Raw genomic sequence first — 21,261 nt, forward strand, 5'->3', positions numbered from 1 at the left:
GAAAGGTTGAAAGGGAACATTTGTAGTGGTGAATGAAGAAGAAATTTAAAGAGAAGAAACTCAATCCCAGCCGCTTTCTGCTGTCTCTCACATGTCATTAGCACTATTTATTACCATAGGTGCCAATCAGGAGAGAGGGAGACAATGTACTGGGGAGACAATGTCCCTGCCTTGAAGAGCTTACCATCAAAGGCCTTGGTATTACAAACACTGAAGCACAGGAGTAACTTTATCCCTGTGAGCAGCCCCATTGGATTTCTTCTCCTTTCACCACTACAACTTTTACCTTTCACCCTTTCCTTTTATTTCCCTCTGACTGTCATTTTTTTCCTTCTATCCATCCAGACAGATGGAGGTCAATGGAATTATATAAAGTTATGTACATGCTTAGGAATCTGTGGGATCAGGAACAAAGAAGACAATTGCCACATGACAGAGGAGAAAGAGGGAAAGCTATAACATACAGACAACAATTGAACATGAATATTATGTTCACATAATCCTACTGAAATGACTATTCCCTCCCCTAAGCCAAGACATTGTTAGCACATCTCGTATAGTCTTCGCTGGAAGCAGTGAGCCTTGAAGATGGATTTGAAAGAGGAGAGAGGGGTGGGTTGATGGATCAGTTCAGGGAAAAGTGTTCCATACAGAATGGAAGAAAAGGCAGATATTTGTAGGACCAATGGACAAAGAGATGGTGGAGGCTGGGCCTGTTGCCACACTAGAGTGGACACGAAGGATGCAATCATAGACAAGTACAGAAAAGTAGGGATGGGCAGAGCTGTGAAAAGTCTGTAAGATGAGGGCAAGAAGTTTGAATATAATATGGCGGGGAAAAGGGTAAATCAGCAGAGAAGGGGAACTGGGGTAATGAGGTTAGAGTGATGGAGGGAAAATCCTGGCAGCCGTGTTTTGAATGGATTGGAGGACTGGAGTCAGGCTTGGGAGGCTGGAAAAGAGGAGGTGGCGAAAATCAAGATGGGAGATGATGATGATGAGATGGGCTAGGGGGAGGAAAAAGAGAGGACAGGATCATGGAAACTCAGGGCAGGTGAGGAGGGTATGGTCAGCGGTGTCAAAGGAGAGGAGAGCTCAAAGAGGATGAGGATGGATTAGAAGCCCTGAGATGTGCCAACAAAGGGGTCATTAGAGACCTGTATTTCACACCACTGCTCAGCCAATTCAGCTTTGCTGCAAGCCATTCCCCCTTCATCTGAGTGTTCAAAAAGTGTTTGGAGAAGGGGCCTTCCCCTATGGGAAAAGCCCTATAGATTAGAATAGAAAATGATAATCTTTCTATAGGATTTTTTAAAAATAAATAATTATAAATAAACCCAATAAAATTAGGTTCTGTTTATTAAAATTCCTATTGTCCAGTGCACTCTGATAACTGTGGATTAGCAAACTTGCATTGTTTTAAGTATATCGAGATGTTTGGGTCATCACCGGAGGATGGTAGCAGCTCATGGGGCGGGGGGCGGGCAGGGAAGGACAGGCACTCATTTCTCTGTAGGGAGATATTGTGGCTTCCCTTTAGAGGTTAGTTCGGGAGAAACATGAAAGGCAAGTAAAAACATTGTGCAAAAGAAATTATTTCTACGTAGGGTTCCTTGTTTCATAAAGGTACGGTAGATGAAGAAAGGACTCTGTGCATGATGAATGGGGCATGAATTTAATAAAAGCTAGTATACAGGATGCAAGAAGAGCTTAGAATTAAAGCTGGCCTGTTAAGAGTTGATGAAGCCCCTCTCAGAACAGAGTTAACTACTGTCACATGCATTCAATTAAGGCCAGATCTGCAGCTGTTGTGTACTGCAGTAGCTCCATCCAAGTCAATCGGGCTATGTTGGTTTATGCCAGCTGTAGATCTGGCCCTAATTAGTCTTGGGTCAAAAGCCTGTTCCCTCAACAGCATAATAATTCTATTTAAACCCCCTCTCCCCCCGCCCACCGGCAGCTGAAAATAAATGTGATTTCTCAAGAATATCTACCATGAAAAACATAGGGAACATTTATGACTGTAATTTACCAATAGTCTACATGTGTGGCCTGTCCATGCATGATTTTCTGTCTACAGAAGTTGAGAATAAATAACTTCATCTCCTCTTGAGGGTGAAAAATCAAAGACTGTCCAATGGCATTTTATTGGTGACTAAGTTGTCACTACAGTAAAGTGAAACATTAACAAAAGTTAAATAGACAGGCAGGATCGCTCAGCAAGATTAATTTTCAGCCACGCAGGGCTGGGATCACACAGAGCACAGGGAATTGCAAACATGGCAAAGGAGAAAGGTACAAAGGAAACAGCAAAGAAAAAACAAACTGGTGAGAGATTTTATACTTGTTTTCCTTGCTAATTAAAGAAAAGACAGAGAGAGGATGCAAAGAAAATACGGATGAGTCTAGCAGGACAGGGTTTCTTTCATCTTTGTTGGCTATGGGGTTTAGTGGTTCGAATGTGGGTTCTATTCTGGACTCTGCTACTGATATGCAACTTAGCCTTTGGCAAATCACTTAACTTCATTGAACCAGATCTTCAGATAGTGTAAATCAGTGTAGCTCTGTTTCAGTCAATGCAGTTATGATATTTCACATAATCTAAGAATCTGTCCCTCTGTATCTCAGTTCATCTGGAAATTTACACACACATAAAAATGTTTGGATTCAAATGTTTCATAGGGCGCTGTATTATTATTGCCTTAGGACAGGGGTGGGCAAACTTTTTGGCCTGAGGGCCACATCGGGGTTGCAAAACTATATGGAGGGCTGGGTAGGGAAGGCTGTGCCTCCCCAAACAGCCTGTCCCCTGTCCCCTATCCGCTCCCTCCCACTTCCCTCCCCCTGACTGCCCCCCCCAGAACTCCAGACCCATCCAACCCCCCCTGCTCCTTGTCCCCTGACTGCCCCCTCCCGGGGCCCACCGCCCCTAACTGCCCCCCCGGGACCCCACCCCCATCCAACCCCCCCACCCTGCTCCCTGTCCTCTGACTGCCCCAACCCCTATCCACACCTCCGCCCCTAACAGGCCCCCCGGGACTCCCACGCCTATTCACCCCCCCCGTTCCCCATCCCCTGGCCACCACTGCCACAGAACCTCCACCCCATCCAACCGCCCCTGCTCCCTGTCCCCTGACTGTCCCCTGAAACCCTCCGCTCCCTTACCATGCCAGAGCCAGCCACGCCGCCACATGGCCCGGCAGGAGCAGCGGGCCAGAGCGCTGGCGGTGAGGCTGCGGTGGAGGGGGGACAGCAGGGAAGGGGCCGGAGACTAGCCTCCCGAGCCGGGAGCTCAAGGGCCGGGCAGGACGGTCCCATGGGTTGGATGTGGCCCACAGGCCGTAGTTTGCCCACCTCTGCCTTAGGAGCAGACAAATTAGTACTTTAAAGTAATTAACCATTGGAACCATTTACCAAGGGTTGGGTGGAGTCTGCATCAGTGACAATTTTTAAATCAAGACAGGATATGTTTCTAAAAGATCTCTCTGGGAATTATTTTGGGGAATTTCTCTGGCCTGTGTTATGCAGGAGGTCAGACTAGATGATCACAATGGTCCCTTCTGGTCTTGGAATCTCTGAATCAAGTCAAGAAGATCAGCAAAACAATGAAAATATTGCAGTGAATGATATCACTAGTAGCAAATCTTCTCTAAGTGCAGAGTGGAAATAAGTGTACACAAATGCATTGGCCACGGGGAAAGGAAGCAAGATACCCAGTGAAGTGATGCTGACTAAGGGAGATTAGACCTTAGAGTCGGGAGAACCAGCCCATCTCAATTGCAGCATGCCCCCTCTGTCTCTCTGTGTGTTTACTCACCTGCCAGCTTTTCATTGATATACCTGGGTAGCCCCTCCTAATTCACTCAGTCACCTTGTCTTTTCTAGGCTCTTAGAGAATTCCCTCTGATCCCAGGCTTTAGCATATTCCTGGATGGAGCCAGGCTGGGGGTATTCCCCAATAAATAGCTTTTCTATTTGTTTCCTCCAGGACTTTTATCCGTGTCCGTTATTTACCTTTCTGGCACAGTTCCTATAACTAGAGCTCTGCGCGGATACAAATTAATTTCCTGGGAATGGCAGCCCAACGTGCTGCTCCTTTCCCCACTGCGGTTCCCGGTAGAGCCCTGCAGCCAATTTATATCTGTAAATGTCTGCATCTGCTGATATAAGTTTGTATCCGCACGGGCTCTACCAATAACAGCCCCCTTGTGATCTAACTCTGTTGCAAGTCACACATCACAACACGCAAACACACAGCAGCCTGCCCCAGAGCCATAACAAAAATACCAGGATTTTGCAGTTTGTCATGCCTCAGACAGGGATCCAATGAATCAAAAGCAAACAAGAAACTGCACTAGATATCAGATCTGCAGGACTGGAGAAGAACAATAATGAAAAATGCCCTAATCATTAAATAACTTGAATGAATTTGAAACAGCTTACCAAGGGTCACGGTGGAGTCTCCATCGCTGGCAATTTTTTAAAATCAAGATTGGATGTTTTTCTAAAAGATTTGCTCTTGGGGGAGTGCTATGGCCTCTGTGTTATACAGGAGGTCAGACTAGATGATCACAGTGGTCCCTTTTGGCTTTGGCATCTATGAGCTCAAACCCATAGGATGCTGTTAGAGTCCCCTGTGAGTACTATGCACAGACATCCGTGGAGTGGAAATTACAGCTACAGTGGAACCTCAGAGTTACGAACACCAGAGTTACGAACTGACTGCTTAACCACACACCTCATTTGGAACTGGAAGTAGGCAATCAGGCAGCAGCAGAGAGGAACACACACACACACACACACAAAAAGCAAATACAGTACAGTGTTGTGTTCAGTGTAAACTAGTAAAAATATACAGGGAAAGTTTAAAAAAAAAAATTTGATAAGGTCATGAAACTGTTTCTGTGCTTGTTTCATTTCAGTTAAGATGGTTAAAAGCAGCATTTTCTTCTGCATCGTAAAGTTTCAAAGCTGTATTAAGTCAATGGTCAGTTGTAAACTTTGGAAAGAACAGCCGTAACGTTCTGTTCCGCATTACGAACATTTCAGAGTTACGAACAACATCCATTCCTGGGGTGTTTGTAACTCTGAGGTTCATGAAACAGTTTCCCCAGTTACATCGTAAAGAACGGTTTCAGAGTAGCAGCCGTGTTAGTCTGTATTCACAAAAAGAAAAGGAGTACTTGTGGCACCTTAGAGACTAACAAATTTATTTGAGCATAAGCTTTTGTGAGCTACAGCTCACTTCATCGGATGCATTCAGTGGAAAATACAGTGGGGAGATTTATATACATTGAGAACATGAAACAATGGGTGTTACCATACACACTGTAACCAGAGTGATCACTTAAGGTGAGCTATTACCAGAAGGAGAGCGGGGGGCAGTGGGGGAAACCTTTTGTAGTGATAATCAAGGTGGGCCATTTCCAGCAGTTCACAAGAACGTCTGAGGAACAGTGGGGGGTGGGGCAGGGATAAACATGTTAATTGTATCCAGTTTGCAAATTAATTCCAATTCAGCAGCCTCTCGTTGGAGTCTGTTTTTGAAGTTTTCTTGTTGAAGTATTGCCACTTTTAGGTCTGTAATTGAGTGACCAGAGAGATTGAAGTGTTCTCCAACTGGTTTTTGAATGTTATAATTCTTGACGTCCGATCTGTGTCCACCCACTCTCATAGAATCATAGAATATCAGGGTTGGAAGGGACCTCAGGAGGTCATCTAGTCCAACCCCCTGCTCAAAGCAGGACCGATCCCCAATTAAATCATCCCAGCCAGGGTTTTGTCAAGCCTGACCTTAAAAACTTCTAAGAAAGGAGATTCCACCACCTCCCTAGGTAACGCATTCCAGTGTTTCACCATCCTCCTAGTGAAAAAGTTTTTCCTAATATCCAACCTAAATCTCCCCCACTGCAACTTGAGACCATTACTCCTTGTTCTGTCATCTGCTACCACTGAGAACAGTCTAGAGCCATCCTCTTTGGAACCCCCTTTCAGGTAGTTGAAAGCAGCTATCAAATCTCCCCTCATTCTTCTCTTCCGTAGACTAAACATCCCCAGTTCCCTCAGCCTCTCCTCATAAGTCATGTGTTCCAGTCCCCTAATCATTTTTGTTGCCCTCCGCTGGACTCTTTCCAATTTTTCCACATCCTTCTTGTAGTGTGGGGCCCAAAACTGGACACAGGACTCCAGATGAGGCCTCACCAATGTCGAATAGAGGGGAACGATCACGTCCCTCGATCTGCTCGCTATGCCCCTTCTTATACATCCCAAAATGCCATTGGCCTTCTTGGCAACAAGGGCACACTGCTGACTCATATCCAGCTTCTCGTCCACTGTCACCCCTAGGTCCTTTTCCGCAGAACTGCTGCCTCGCCATTCGGTCCCTAGTCTGTAGCGGTGCATTGGGTTCTTCCGTCCTAAGTGCAGGACCCTGCACTTATCCTTATTGAACCTCATCAGATTTCTTTTGGCCCAGTCCTCCAATTTGTCTAGGTCCCTCTGTATCCTATCCCTACCCTCCAGCGTATTTACCTCTCCTCCCAGTTTAGTGTCATCTGCAAACTTGCTGAGGGTGCAATCCACACCATCCTCCAGATCATTTATGAAGATATTGAACAAAACCGGCCCGAGGACCGACCCTTAGGGCACTCCACTTGATACCAGCTGCCAACTAGACATGGAGCCATTGATCACTACCCGTTGAGCCCGACAATCTAGCCAGCTTTCTATCCACGTTATAGTCCATTCATCCAGCCCATACTTCTTTAACTTGCTGGCAAGAATACTGTGGGAGACCGTGTCAAAAGCTTTGCTAAAGTCAAGGAACAACACGTCCACTGCTTTCCCTTCATCCACAGAGCCAGTTATCTCGTCATAGAAGGCAATTAGATTAGTCAGGCATGACTTGCCGTTGGTGAATCCATGCTGACTGTTTCTGATCACTTTCCTCGCCTCTAAGTGCTTCAGAATTGATTCCTTGAGGACCTGCTCCATGATTTTTCCAGGGACTGAGGTGAGGCTGACTGGCCTGTAGTTCCCAGGATCCTCCTTCTTCCCTTTTTTAAAGATGGGCACTACATTAGCCTTTTTCCAGTTGTCCGGGACCTCCCCCAATCGCCATGAGTTTTCAAAGATAATGGCCAATGGCTCTGCAATCACATCCACCAACTCCTTTAGCACTCTCGGATGCAACGCATCCGGCCCCATGGACTTGTGCACGTCCAGCTTTTCTAAATAGTCCCAAACCACTTCTTTCTCCACAGAGGGCTGGTCACCTTCTCCCCATGCTGTGCTGCCCAGTGCACTAGTCTGGGAGCTGACCTTGTTCGTAAAGACAGAGGCAAAAAAAAGCATTGAGTACATTAGCTTTTTCCACTTCCTCTGTCACTAGGTTGCCTCCCTCATTCAGTAAGGGGCCCACACTTTCCTTGACTTTCTTCTTGTTGCTAACATATCTGAAGAAACCCTTCTTGTTACTCTTAACATCTCTTGCTAGCTGCAACTCCAGGTGTGATTTGGCCTTCCTGATTTCACTCCTGCATGCCCGAGCAATATTTTTATACTCATCCCTGGTCATTTGTCCAATCTTCCACTTCTTGTAAGCTTCTTTTTTGTATTTAAGATCAGCAAGGATTTCACCGATAAGCCAAGCCGGTCGCCTGTCATATTTACTATTCTTTCTACACATCGGGATGGTTTGTCCCTGTAACCTCAATAAGGATTCTTTAAAATACAGCCAGCTCTCCTGGACTCCTTTCTCCCTCATGTTATTCTCCCAGGGGATCTTGCCCATCAGCTCCCTGAGGGAGTCAAAGTCTGCTTTTCTGAAGTCCAGGGTCCGTATTCTGCTGCTTTCCTTTCTTCCTTGTGTCAGGATCCTGAACTTGACTATCTCATGGTCACTGCCTCCCAGGTTCCCATCCACTTTTGCTTCCCCTACTAATTCTTCCTGGTTTGTGAGCAGCAGGTCAAGAAGAGCTCTGCCCCTAGTTGGTTCCTCCAGTACTTGCACCAGGAAATTGTCCCCTACAGTTTCCAAAAACTTCCTGGATTATCTGTGCACCGCTGTATTGTTCTCCCAGCAGATATCAGGGTGATTGAAGTCTCCCATGAGAACCAGGGCGTGCGATCTAGTAACTTCTGCGAGTTGCCGGAAGAAAGCCTCGTCCACCTCATCCCCCTGGTCTGGTGGTCTATAGTAGACTCCCACCACGACATCACCTTTGTTGCTCACACTTCTTCTAAACTTAATCCAGAGACTCTCAGGTTTTTCTGCAGTTTCATACCTGAACTCTGAGCAGTCATACTGCTCTCTTACATACAGTGCAACTCCCCCACCTTTTCTGCCCTGCCTGTGCTTCCTGAACAGCTTATATCCATCCATGACCGTACTCCAGTCATGTGAGTTATCCCACCAAGTCTCTGTTATTCCAATCACATCATAATTCCTTGACTTTGCTAGGACTTCCAGTTCTCCCTGCTTGTTTCCCAGGCTTTGTGCATTTGTGTATAGGCACTTGAGATAACCCGCTCATCACCCCTCTTTCTCAGTATGAGGCAGGAGCCCTCCACTCTCACGCACTCCTGCTCGTGCTTCCTCCCGGTATCCCACTTCCCCACTTACCTCAGGGCTTTGGTCTCCTTCCCCCGGTGAACCTAGTTTAAAGCCCTCCTCACTAGGTTAGCCAGCCTGCTTGCAAAGATGCTCTTCCCTCTCTTCATTAGGTGGAGCCCGTCTCTGCCTAGCACTCCTCCTTCTTGGAACACCATCCCATGGTCAAAGAATCCAAAGCCTTCTCTCCGACACCACCTGCGTAGCCATTCGTTGACTTCCACGATTCGACGGTCTCTACCCAGGCCTTTTCCTTCCACGGGGAGGATGGACGAGACCACCACTTGCGCCTCAAACTCCTTTATCCTTCTTCCCAGAGCCACGTAGTCTGCAGTGATCCGCAAAAGGTCATTCTTGGCAGTATCATTGGTGCCCACGTGGAGAAGCAGGAAGGGGTAGCGATCCAAGGGCTTGATGAGTCTCGGCAGTCTCTCCGTCACATCACGAATCTTAGCTCCTGGCAAGCAGCAGACTTCTCGGTTTTCCCGGTCGGGGCAGCAGATAGATGACTCAGTCCCCCTGAGGAGAGAGTCCCCGACCACTACCACCCTCCTCCTTCTCTTGGGAGCGGTGGTCGTGGAACCCCCAACCCTAGGACAGTGCATCTCATGCCTTCCAATCGGCGGAGTCTCCTTCTGCTCCCTTCCATCAGACGTATCATCTGGTCCTCTCTCTGCATTAGTACCTGTGGAGAGAACATGAAAACGGTTACTTATCTGTACTGGCGTTGCTGGTACATGGACGTTCCCTCTCCTACGCAGAGACTGTCCAGCCTGACTAACATAGATGGCAGAGGGGCACTTAGGCGTGAATAGAGATTGGGAGTGGATGGGTCATTACACAAAGTAAAACTATTTCCCCATGTTTATCCCCACCCCACCCCCCACTGTTCCTCAGACGTTCTTGTCAACTGCTGGAAATGGCCCACCTTGATTATCACTACAAAAGGTTCCTCCCCTCCCCCCCGACCTTAAGTGATCACTCTCCCCTTTCTACAGGGGGAGGGATTTAGGCCTTCTTTCAGGGGGAAATGGGGCAGTGAATTGTGGGGGGTCCAACTAGGGGCTGTCCTGGTGGACCATGGGGGAGGGCTCTGTATGGGGGGGAGAAGATTAAATGGTTCTACAGGGGAATGCCGGATTGCTGTGGGGGGCTGAATGCGGGGAAAATATCAAGTGTATCTATGTGCTGAGAGCAGAGTGGGACTTATTTAATGGGGTGCAGGAACCCATAAGGTCTACGGTCTGAAAGGGAAAGGAGCAACAGAGGTTGGTGCAGCAAGTATAACCCACAAGTAGCTTGTTAGAGAGACAAGGTGGGTGAGGTAATATCTTTTATGTTGTCACTGTGCTATCCATGTGGTACTTTTCTCCAGCCCACCATTTAGCTCTGGAAAGAATTTAATAAATCAGTTATTACTGAGACTGGCCTGAGATGCAAACTTTGCTCCTCAATCTGAGCTTCCACAGTCTCCAGGGGTGTTTGGATCTGGCATTTGTTCTTGGGAGCATATCTTTGTGGCACACAGTTCTTTGTCAAGTTAGTTCATGCACAGTAGCCGGGGGAGTGCCAGACAAACAATGCAAAGTGCTGAGAACCCAGATCCATTAGTGATTTAGGATGAGCTACTGCAACAGCTCTGTTGTTGTCATTCCTCGTATCATCCCCACCAGTGCAGAAATGCACTTGATTAGGGTTAACTTAACTGAATCAAACTCCAAGCCCTGCAGCTGGAAGTCTTCCAGTCAACTCACAACAGCCACATACCATGGTGTGAGACAAGGCGAGAAGGGAGATGAACGCTTTTCAGAAAAACAAACCAACGGAAACTTTATTTGCTTTTATTCCTGCAGGAGATGATCCCCCCAGAGGAGATTTCTCTCCTCAGAAAAAATCCCGGGTGAGTATTACATCGGGCTCCCTTTTTTTTGCTTTCTGTTTTGTTCATGCCAAACCTCGCAGGATCACTCTGTTCCTTCCCCTGTCGTGCTGTGCCTGCAGACAGACACTCCTTGCCTTGGATTGGAATGAGGATTAAAAACTCAAAACAAAATCCCCTCTGCTAACCGGATTAAATGAAGAAAGGGCAGTTTATGGGGGAAAATGAGCTGTCAGATTCTTTGGGAAATGCAGCTTTGATTCATACCTTTCTGCTGGAGGCTCCTTCTCTTGCAGGATGGTTCCTTTGAAGTGAAGATCTGGAGGGCAGGGAGGAGCGTAGGGGCTCGGGAATGGGCCTATTTATTTGCACAGATTGTTGTAAAGCCAGTAAAGAAGCAGTTTCCAGATGCTGCTGAGCAGTGAAACAGATGCGGTGCTAGCACTGGCCATTGCCGCACATTCCAGTGCTCCCTGTCCAGAGTGAGAGGCTCCGGTTTAAATCTTCAGCTGAGATTTAAAGGCAGAGCTAGCAAATCATTTTCCCACCATGCAGCTTTGACACGTGTGCCACCCCTCAGGCGAGTTCTCATCAAGTGATTGAGACCTACGCATTTTGTCATGCTTCCACTGAGTTTGCTTTTTCTGGGCCTGACTTCTGGGGCCCATACAAATGGCTGCTATTTTGTGCTCGTAAATGGGAATATTTACTTTTAATTCTAAAGCCAATGGGAGTTAGGCACCTAAAACATACTTTTGAGGGTCTGGGCCCTAAATCAATATACAGACACCCTCATGTGGGGCCTGATTTTCAAACATGACGAGAATCAACTTCCTTGGGATCTGTGAGTGCTCAACGCTTCTGCAAATCATGCCCTTATCTAGGTAACAGATTCTTCCACCTCTGTATACTTTGCCAGGTTTCAGAGTAACAGCCGTGTTAGTCTGTATTCGCAAAAAGAAAAGGAGGACTTGTGGCACCTTAGAGACTAACCAATTTATTTGAGCATAAGCTTTCGTGAGCTACAGCTCACTTCATCGGATGTGTACTGTGGAATCTTCTACACTTTCTACAGTACGCATCCGATGAAGTGAGCTGTAGCTCACGAAAGCTCATGCTCAAATAAATTGGTTAGTCTCTAAGGTGCCACAAGTACTCCTGTTCTGTCTACTTTGAGTAGCTCATTACTCCAAGAGCAGCACCACTGATTTCAATGGGACTAGTTGCGGAGTGAAGTGCTACTACTCAGTGTCCGTAAGTGTGGCAGAAGCTGGTCCTAAGTATGGATTTAGGGGTCTAATTTTAGATACCCAAGTTTGAAAGTTTTGCCCCAAGGCCACAGAGCAAGTCCGTGACTGAGCTGGGACAACGACGCAGGATTTCTTAACGGTCAAGCCTGTGTTTATTTCTCTGAATTATGCTGCCTCCTTCTGCTTCCTAGATGACACCACATGCTGATGCAGCATCAGTTTGGGAAGATACCACTTCACTGGCTCCTCGCTACACAACATTGCCACATCATGATGCTGAGGCCCCGATACTGCAGACAATTGCTACACGCAGCATTCGTAGTTACAGCTGGGTGAAGTTTTTCAGATGTAACTTTTTTTCACTGAAAAATGCAGTCAGGGCGACCGAAACATTTTACAAATCCGTGTCGAATTTGCCATTGTTTTGGTCGGAAGAAAAGAGGATTTTTTCCCCTAAAAAATCGAAATGTTTTGTTTCATTTGAAATGTTTGTTTTGTTTGAAACAAAACATTTTGATCTCTTTGAGTCACAGTGACTTTCCACTTTGAAATTTACTTCAATTTTATTTAAAAAAATTAGAAAAGGAAAAAATCGTCCCAAATGAAAGGAAATGTTTTGCTTCAAGTCAAACAAATCACTGGGTGCCCCAAAATGATTTTTTGATTTGCCAAAGCCTTTTTGTTTCTGGTTGACCGAAATCAATTCCGCGCCCTCCCCCCCGCAATTTTTTCCAAATGACCAGAGAACCAAAAAGTCAGTTATTTGCACAGCTCTGTTAGTGATCACTGATGTGAGCAAGTGGAATTTGACTTTCAGTGGGTAGTCATCACTAAACGTGGCAATAAGCATCTGCAGAATTGGGCCCTAAATTTGTAACTTTTTAAATTTGCTGCATGCTAGCAGCACAGGACTGTGAAAATCAGGAATCTCTTGCAAATTTCTGGATGGGCGGAAGTGTTCATGTAGTGTGCTTTTATTTCTGTTTGCAAAAAAAGACAGAATTGCATAGTTCACTTTCTCTGCTTTTTCTTGATTACAAACAACTTGGTGGAGAAAGGCAGACATTAAACCACGATTTGAGGACTTCAATAGCTCAGACATAGGTGAGAGGTTTTTCGCAGGAGTGGGTGGGTGAGATTCTGTGGCCTGCATTGTGCAGGAGATTGGACTAGATGATCATAATGGTCCCTTCTGACCTTAGTATCTATGAATCTATTACACTCTGGGGTGTGAATGTGTATGTGTGTGCGCCTGGGTGTGCATCCACATTTGCAATATTTGCAAGTTTTTAGGCTTTGGGGGCTAATTATAACAAGTGGTGCTAGTGCAGAAAACTGAGGAATAAGCCACCTTATGTAGGATCTTGCTTACAAACTGTATTCCAGGCTTTATAGCTACAGAGTAAATAACAAATAACATTAATAACAATTGCTCAACCAGGGCACATGGTCAGAAGGTTTCTGAAGAAATAGGTATGATGGCTGAAGTCTTTATCCCATAAATAAGAGATGAAAAATGTGTTTGAAATGATGCACCAAAATATTTGTGTTTAGACAAATGGGGTTAAATTCTTGAAGGTTTAATTTTTTATTCTTTTTTAGTTCACTCATATTGTCTTTCATTGCCCTTGTACATTCCTGGCCAAAAAAAAAGTATTGTTAAACTGGTATTTGAGATTAAAATCTTCTCCAGGAATTAAAATAAACCCAAATGCCTCAATATTTGGGTATACTTGAATAAACATATCTATTTTGGCATCTGTATTTGTGTTTTGTGAACCATTTCTGAGACTGAAAAAACAGGAGATCAGTATTTCCATCTTTCAGGAGCTAAAATCCGCTGGGAAGACCAGATCTCATGTCATTTTGGCCCCATAATATGGCTCTTTAAGAAATTAAAAACACAAACACCACCCATGAGTAGGCTATGATTTAGTCACTGGTATTTTTAGTAAGAGTCATGGACAGGTCATGGGCAATAAACAAAAATTCACAGCCCCATGACCAGTCCGTGACTTTTACTAAAAATACCTGTGACTAAATCTTGGGGGGAAAGGGGACTGTTGTGGGGGGTCGGGGCCAGCAGCACCAGCTGCTGTGGGCTGTGGACCCTGGCTGCTCCAGCCAGCCTCCCTGGGACCACTGCCAGGGCCAGCAGACCCTGGCTCCTCCAGCCAGCTGCCCGGAGACCGCTGCAGGGCCCAGCAGGCCGTGACTCCTTCGGCCGGCTACCCGGGGACCGTTGCCGGGGACCACTGCCGGGGCCAGCAGATCATGGCTGCTCCGGCCGCCCTGGGACTGCTGCTGGGGGCTGCCTGAGCAGCGCTGGTGTGGCTGTCCCCGGGGTCACCTGAGCAGCTGGCCCCAGAGCCAGCTGCTTGGGCAGCCCAGGGGTCAGCCACGCTGGCCACTGCAGAAGTCACGGAATCCATGACTTCCACGACCTCAGAGATAGACATGGAGCCCTACCTATGAGTCAGGCCATGTCTACACTACAAACTTTGGCTGACACAATTATGTTGGCATAAAGTCGCTGCAGTTAATATGTCACTCATGTGCATGAATACTTGGCTTCTACAGGTACTCACCAGGAGTACTTGTGTCTCTGCGTAGTGAGATGCACCATGGGTAGGTATCCCAGTGTGCAATTTGCCACTGCACTGTCTTTGGGGAAGTTTTGGCAATGCATGGTGGTGCAGAAATGAGTCATGCAGAGATAATTGGGAGCAAGTTCTCAGCATGCAATTTTCTCCATCCCATAATGTCATCCATACCCCATCATTTTCACGCCTTTTTAAAAAATCCCAGGAGCTCACACAGCCCTCCTTGCCGTCTGCCATCTCTGACAGTAGGATGGAACCTGCAAAGCTCTGCACTATTGTCACAAGTGTTGCAAGCACCAGGTCCTCAATGCCATTTGGGGAGCTGGGTGTCACTGCGTGGCCGTAATGGGGGAGCTGGGTGTTACTGCGTGGCCGTAATGGGGTGCTTACATCGGTGGGATTAAAATGAAAGTGTAGACACGTGCACAACTAGGTCGACGCAAGGTGACTTGCGTCCACCTAACTTCGCAGTGTAGACCCAGCCTCTGGGTGTAATGAGTCCCTCTCTCTTACTACCTTGGGCTGGCCCTAGCTGGTATGGGATAGGCCATGTTGTGAAGAGGCACATCCCCTGTTGTGAGGAAGTGAGGCTAAGCAGCAATGCTTGGATAAAGAGCGTATAGAAGGAATGACTGAGGCACACTCTGTGGTCCTGTCAAAACTCATTTGTATTTAAATTAAATCCCTTGAGTTTTACTCTGAGAGTGTAAAGCTAGCCTTGGTTAGGTGAGATTCAGTTAGGTGAGATTCAAGCTCAGAGGAATTATACACCAGTCATTGTATTTAAAAAAAAAAAAAATCTACTGATACAACATTGCTCTGTTCTTGGAATAAGAGAGAGGGGCAGTTACTCTGTGATAAAGGCAGGTTAAGTACCAACTCCAGCCACAGTACGAGTAAACTAGAGACAGAATCTGGGGGAAGAGGGGTGCAGAACTGGTGAGTGGGCAGAACTGAATTGTCCAGAGAAGGGAGCGCTGAATAGATGAATTGGGCCAGGGGGATACAGATTGGCAAAATTGGAAGGAGCTGGTCTTCTCCCTCTTTGTAAACCTGGTGGGACAGTTCCGTGTGTCTGGGGCAAGAGAGCCTGGTGGGAGATGGGGGAGCGCTGCTGTGAGAGCCTGGCGGGCAGCCACAGCTACAGAGAGTGATGGAACTGCTAAGAGGAATCCTCAGTGGAAGAAGCAGCATCAGGTGGGGAGGGAGAGTTGGTGTCCTGCTCAGAAGGCCTCAGCAGAAGGAGAGGAGGGGACCCACTGGAGGGAAGCCCAGCCCCAGCAGGAGTAGCAGATGAACCCTGACTCCTGCTCATTGATGAAGGAGTAGCCATGGGAGTGAGGGAGCAAAAGAAAAGCTGAAGGAAGTCCAGGCCACAGCGGGTGGAACATGCCTTGGGGAGGGAAGGTGACCCTAGGGTTGCCGGGTGTCTGGTTTTCGACCAAAATGCCAAGTTGAAAAGGGATCCTGGCAAGTCCGGTCAGCGGTGCAGCAGGGCTAAGGCAGGCTCCTTGCCTGCCATGGCTCCGTGTGGCTCCCGGAAGCAGCGGCACGTCCCCCTTTCGTCTCCTAATCATAGGGGCAGCCAGGGGGCTCCGCACGCTGCCCACCACCCCAAGCACCAGCTCCACAGCTCCCATTGGCCAGGAACCACAAGCAATGGGAGCTGCAGGGGCAGTGTCTGTGGACGAGGCAGCGCGCAGAGATGCCTAGCCGTGGCTCCGCATAGGGGGGACATGCCACTGCTTCAGGGAGCTGCTTGAGGTAAGTGCCGCCCGGAGCCTTCACCTCTGACCCCCTCCTGTGCCCCAACTCCCTTCCCCAGCCCTGATCCCCCTCCCACCCTCCGAACCCCTCAGTCCCAGCCCGGAGCACCTTCCCTATACCCTACACCCCACATCCCCAGCCCCACCCCAGAGTCTGCACCCCCAGCTGAAGCCCTCACACCCCCAACTCCCTGACCCAGCCCAGATCCCCGTCGTGCACTCCAAAACCCTCATCCCTGGCCCCATACCAGAGCCCACACCCCTGATGGAGCCCGCACCCCCCCACACCCAAACCCCCTGCCCCCTCCCGCACCCTGAACCCCTCATTTCTGGCCCCACCCCAGAACCTGCACCCCTAGCCCAGAGCTCATACCCCTTCCCACACCCCAACCCCCTCCCATACTCCGAACCCCTCGGCTCCACCTCCCAGCCCGGAGCCCCCTCCTGCATGCCAAACCCCTCATCCCTGGCCCCACCCTGGAGCCTCACCCCTAGCCAGAGCCCTCACTCCCTCCTGCACCCCAATCCCCTGAGCCAGCCCGGTGAAAACAAGCAAGTGAGTGAGGGTGGGGAGAGCAAGTGATAGAGGGAGAGGGGATGGAGTGAGCAGGGGATAGGGCCTCAGAGAAGGGGTGGGGTAGGGAGCAGAGCAAGGGTGTTTGGTTTTGTGCAAGTAGAAAGTTAGCAACTCTAGGCGACCCACTCAGGAGAACCTTGACTGCCGCAGTAACCATGGCTGGCAGGGAGCAGCCCATCCCCAGTGCATGACTTTTACCAGCGTGCCAGAACTACACGGCTGGGATGTGGATGTTGCTCTCCTTGGAATTTGGGGTGTTTGGCTGTGGGGTTTTGGATTGGACCCATCTCCGACAGAACAAAGCCAGCATGTTCCTATTTGTTTCCCACAGAAACTATGTGGCACCAACTACCCGCTCAGCATTGCCTTCATTGTGGTGAACGAGTTCTGCGAGCGCTTCTCCTACTATGGCATGAAAGGTACATGGTGTATCTAATAATAACCCTGCTTTACTTTTCTTGGCAGGGCCCCACTCACCCTGGTCTGTTGTCTTCACATGTACTCCCGTTGCTGCATTGTACATTGACTCAGAGAGTTCTTCACAGTATCAGTTGGACTCATTTAAACCTGATGTGCCCCCTGGGCCAGGTTTCCCAGGGGCTTCTAATTGTGTTCATAGACTCTGGTTTGTGTGTGCACTTACTGCATTTACATGAGCAATGTGGTACCCTATGTGGGCAAGGGCATGCTTACCCAAAACTTGCTTGTGTAAAATCAGAGGCTAGGATCCGGCTGGTGGGAAAATATGTCCCTTTATGCACTCTGGACATTGATACACTTACAAATAGCGGGGGCCTGAAACCAGACTAGCCAGTCAGAATCCCTCCCAATTTCAGGGGGGGTCAGATTTGAAGCCACAGATCCACAACGCAGATCTCTTAAGTAGTAGGAGTTCAGAGGAAACTTTCCCTGGGGCTGTTATGCCCCAGCTGCCTACAGGTTTGGTTTCAGATCAGATGCCAAACTGGGAAGGGGGCTTCTATCTGACATGGCTGGAATCTCCCCTTGAGGTTGCAGTCTCAGAGATTCACTTGGTCTTGCTAGATTTCCACCATTCAATATCGACTGATTTCAGGACGTCTTTGCCATTTGGGTCCAAACATTTGCAGATTTGTGGACAATAATGAATTCTAATCCAAATCTTAATCCTTGATACGGTATCAAAATGAGCCCTAGTCTTAACCTGATCCCATCACAACCTCCTTGGGTTGCTTACAGGGTGCAGCACAATCTTTGGCAGCCCCAGTTCCAGCCCATAGGCTGGTGAAGCAGCTGCTTCTGTTCCACACGCCTATGTAGGTTTCTAAGCAGCAGGATCTGTATAAATGCAAATCCTGTAGCCCTGCCCTGGTCTCCCTTGAAACTGACCTTGCACATTGGTTGCTGCACAGGATAATGTGGAGATCCACCGCATGACTACTCCACCTCTACTGCACACCATGCTACCCTCTCCCTGTGGATTTAAACCTCATGGCTGTCCTTATTCCAGCCTTACACAGAAGGGTGAATATCAGCCTTACTGAATACTTTCAGGTGGCAGATATCCAGATCCTGTCCTTGTATAAGACAAAGCCAGCTGAACTCAGGATCAGCCTCATAAAAGAAAACAGGCCCATTACACATCACCTCACTGTCCACATGTAAATACTGAACTGCTGTGGACCACTGACACTCAGGGCAAGTGTCCTCAGGGGGAGTAGACTGCACGCTGGCAGAATGTGGGTCTTTGTCCTCCTCTAAAAGCCGGACTAGGTTTAGGAGTTTATAAGTCTGCTTCTGTGTCCAAGATGATGACTTGTTCCTTTAGCTCACATAGGAGGGGCTCATGATATTGAATATGGAGGTCCTGGGTTTGATCTTAGCCAGGGGCCCCATTACTATAGTATGAAAAGGATCTAATGAGAAGTGTAATGATACCTGACCGCACGACAGGTGGGGAAAGAAAAGTCACAAAGGCGAGTCCAAGACTTTTAATTCTTTCCATGACATTGTGTGCATCATAGTCTTATACAAACCATTTGGTTGACCTTAGTCACAGTGATTTAACCCACCTTGTTCACCTGCTTGGTTGTGTATGGATTATCTGACCTGTTTCATTTGTTTCCTTTTTTTCAAGCTGTGCTGACTTTGTATTTTCTCAATTTCCTCCACTGGGATGAAAACCTATCCACCACCGTCTACCATGCCTTTGCTGGCCTGTGTTATTTCACACCTGTCCTTGGAGCTCTCATCGCTGACACATGGCTTGGAAAATTCAAGTAAGGAAGGAAACCTCTTTAGTTCAAATATACTAACCGCCTGCTTTCCCCTCCCCAATAATGAGTGAACAGCTGATATGCCTGCTGAAGCCTATCATTTTCAGGGCTCCCATAAAATAAGTGCTTCAGCACACGCATGTCGGGAATTATGATGTGTGTATTGTGTGGCATAATATTGTGGTGATGAGACACAGGATTCAAAGATACCCCCTGAGGCTCAAGGCAGCTGTATAGCACAGTGGTAGGCATGGTAAAAAAACCAAGAGCTGGAGCACTACTCTTAATAATGCTCTGTATTTCTCTTCCATCTGAGGCTCAATAAATGATTTACAATGATTAATATATTAAACCCCATAAGTTCCCTCTGCGGAGGCAACCATTATTATCGCCAGTTTACAGATGAGGAATCTGAGGTATGGAGAGATTAACATGTGACTTGCCCAAGGTCAGTGGCAGAGGTGGAGATAAGGATCCAGGAGTCCTGCTTCCCAGTCTTGTGTTCTGATGTCTAGACCATATTGTCTTCTCAAAAACAACATGAAGATCTCTCTTCTTTCCAGAACTGACCATGGACTTCCAGTTTCATGCTGTCCTAGAAACAAGGGTCTGAACAAGAGAACCAGTTTGGATCCCTCTTCCTGCTAGCATGTTCCCAATGGGCCGCCAATATCCTCTTCCCTTACGCTTAAATCCAGCTTCCAAAACTCCCTTGTCCATTCAAACAAATAACATAACACTGGAGGTTTTATTTTGCTGTTTGGTTACTCAGGTTTAACAGCTGAGTTCACTGATATACAAGGGTGTCTGTGACCTGAAGGATATAAACCCTCAAGCAGATCTCTTAAGTAGTAGGAGTTCAGAGGAAACTTTCCGTGGGGCCGTTATGCCCCAGCTGCCTATTGCAGGGTTTCTTCCTCTGAAGCAGCTGATACTGGCCACTGATGAAGACAGACTGCTGGTTTAGGCGGGGTCTGATCCCATCTGGCAATTCTTACATTCCTATGAATTAGCTGAGTCAGTCGGGATTTGAACTCATTCAGGTTCCCAACTTCTGCTGTGACCACTGGATCACAAGTTGTCTTCTAGAGCCTCAGCTGCTGTTAGATCATCAGAATGCTTTCATCACACTGTGTTATCCTAACCCCTGCTCTTAAAAACATCTGCCTGAAACACAGATGCCATGTACCTCTTTGGAGTGTATGGACATACAATCTACATATGCACCCTCCAAAGTACGCATTCATTTGGCAGGTGGCCTGGCAAATGCCTGTGTGTTAATCAACTAAGTGTGACCTGGATAACCCACCTAAAACAGTATTTTGAACTGGAACATGGTTAGTTAATGCCACCTGGAGATCTACATGTGCACAAAGCAATGTCTGTCCCTCTCTGTTAATTTTAACCCCACCATCTGAACCTATTTGCCTCTCTCTTTCCTATGACACTTTCAATGCAGACACAGGAGTTACAGGCCTGGGAGCTGCCAGTGCTATGGACTGGCCAGTTACCAGTGCGAATGCCAAGCAATCCCACTGTATCAGGAAATGCAGATATGCATTCTGCTCGCAGGTCAAAATTACCTGACAGTATTCACCTGCTACTGTTTTCTTTCTTCTCAGGACAATCATCTACCTCTCCATTGTTTATGTGATTGGGCATGTGATAAAGTCTGTCGGTGCGATACCAACTGTGGGAAACCAGGTTGTTCATGTGTAAGTAAGTCTTGGAACTGGTGTTTTGATACATTATTATGGTTATTCATTTATACAGCACCCAAATAGGCATCTCTAATAGTGTCTTCCCTTTGTCAGGTTATCAGCCTTGGGGATTTTCACAACATGCTTTTATTCATATACATCCTGCAGTTTACGCAGCTTCATAATCGTAAACCAAGCGGATAACTTGTGCTAGAAATCATGGCCAGTCTCGAGACCTGCTAAGACAACGTCAGGCAGAATGATGTGGGTGAAGTTTAGGGAAAGTGCAAACAACTTTGTGTGTGTCTGTCAGTGGAGCATGAAATCACCAGTTCGAGCATATTTCCAAAACAGACTGGCAGGACCACAAGGAACCTATCTGTTCTTTAGTGCATCTCCCCTCTCTGCCTCCAGAGCTTCAGTCAGTCTTCTCCCCAGTACAGTTCCCCAACTCGCTTCTTAGCATGTCTGATAAAGTGCCAGTATTTTTGTCTAGCTGGGCACAGCTCAGAAAATGTGTACAACCAGGCAAAACTACATCACATTTACTAGACACCTTTCTAAGTTCCCTGGGCCCGCCCAGCTCCGTGTATTCTCATGCTAGTTGGGAAGCATTTTGG

General features: G+C 47.4%; 1 protein-coding gene across 2 annotated transcripts in view; it reads left to right on the forward strand.

Annotated features, from left to right (window-relative positions):
- Positions 1-1,958: 1,958 nt before the first annotated feature.
- SLC15A2 (solute carrier family 15 member 2) overlaps positions 1,959-21,261 on the forward strand; it is a 64,831-nt gene continuing 45,528 nt past the window's right edge. The window contains exons 1-5 of one of the 2 annotated variants that reach the window (XM_037913091.2): positions 1,959-2,328; positions 10,465-10,511; positions 17,018-17,105; positions 18,803-18,944; positions 20,564-20,656. In XM_037913091.2, coding sequence (XP_037769019.1) covers positions 2,280-2,328; positions 10,465-10,511; positions 17,018-17,105; positions 18,803-18,944; positions 20,564-20,656 — 419 coding nt within the window. In that variant the 5' untranslated portion in view covers positions 1,959-2,279. Of the gene's footprint in view, positions 2,329-10,133; positions 10,512-17,017; positions 17,106-18,802; positions 18,945-20,563; positions 20,657-21,261 lie in introns of those variants that run through there. The other variant, XM_007071887.4, reaches the window with a different exon arrangement.

Source organism: Chelonia mydas, chromosome 11 (genome assembly GCF_015237465.2).
Source record: "Chelonia mydas isolate rCheMyd1 chromosome 11, rCheMyd1.pri.v2, whole genome shotgun sequence".
NCBI lineage: Eukaryota > Metazoa > Chordata > Testudines > Cheloniidae > Chelonia > Chelonia mydas.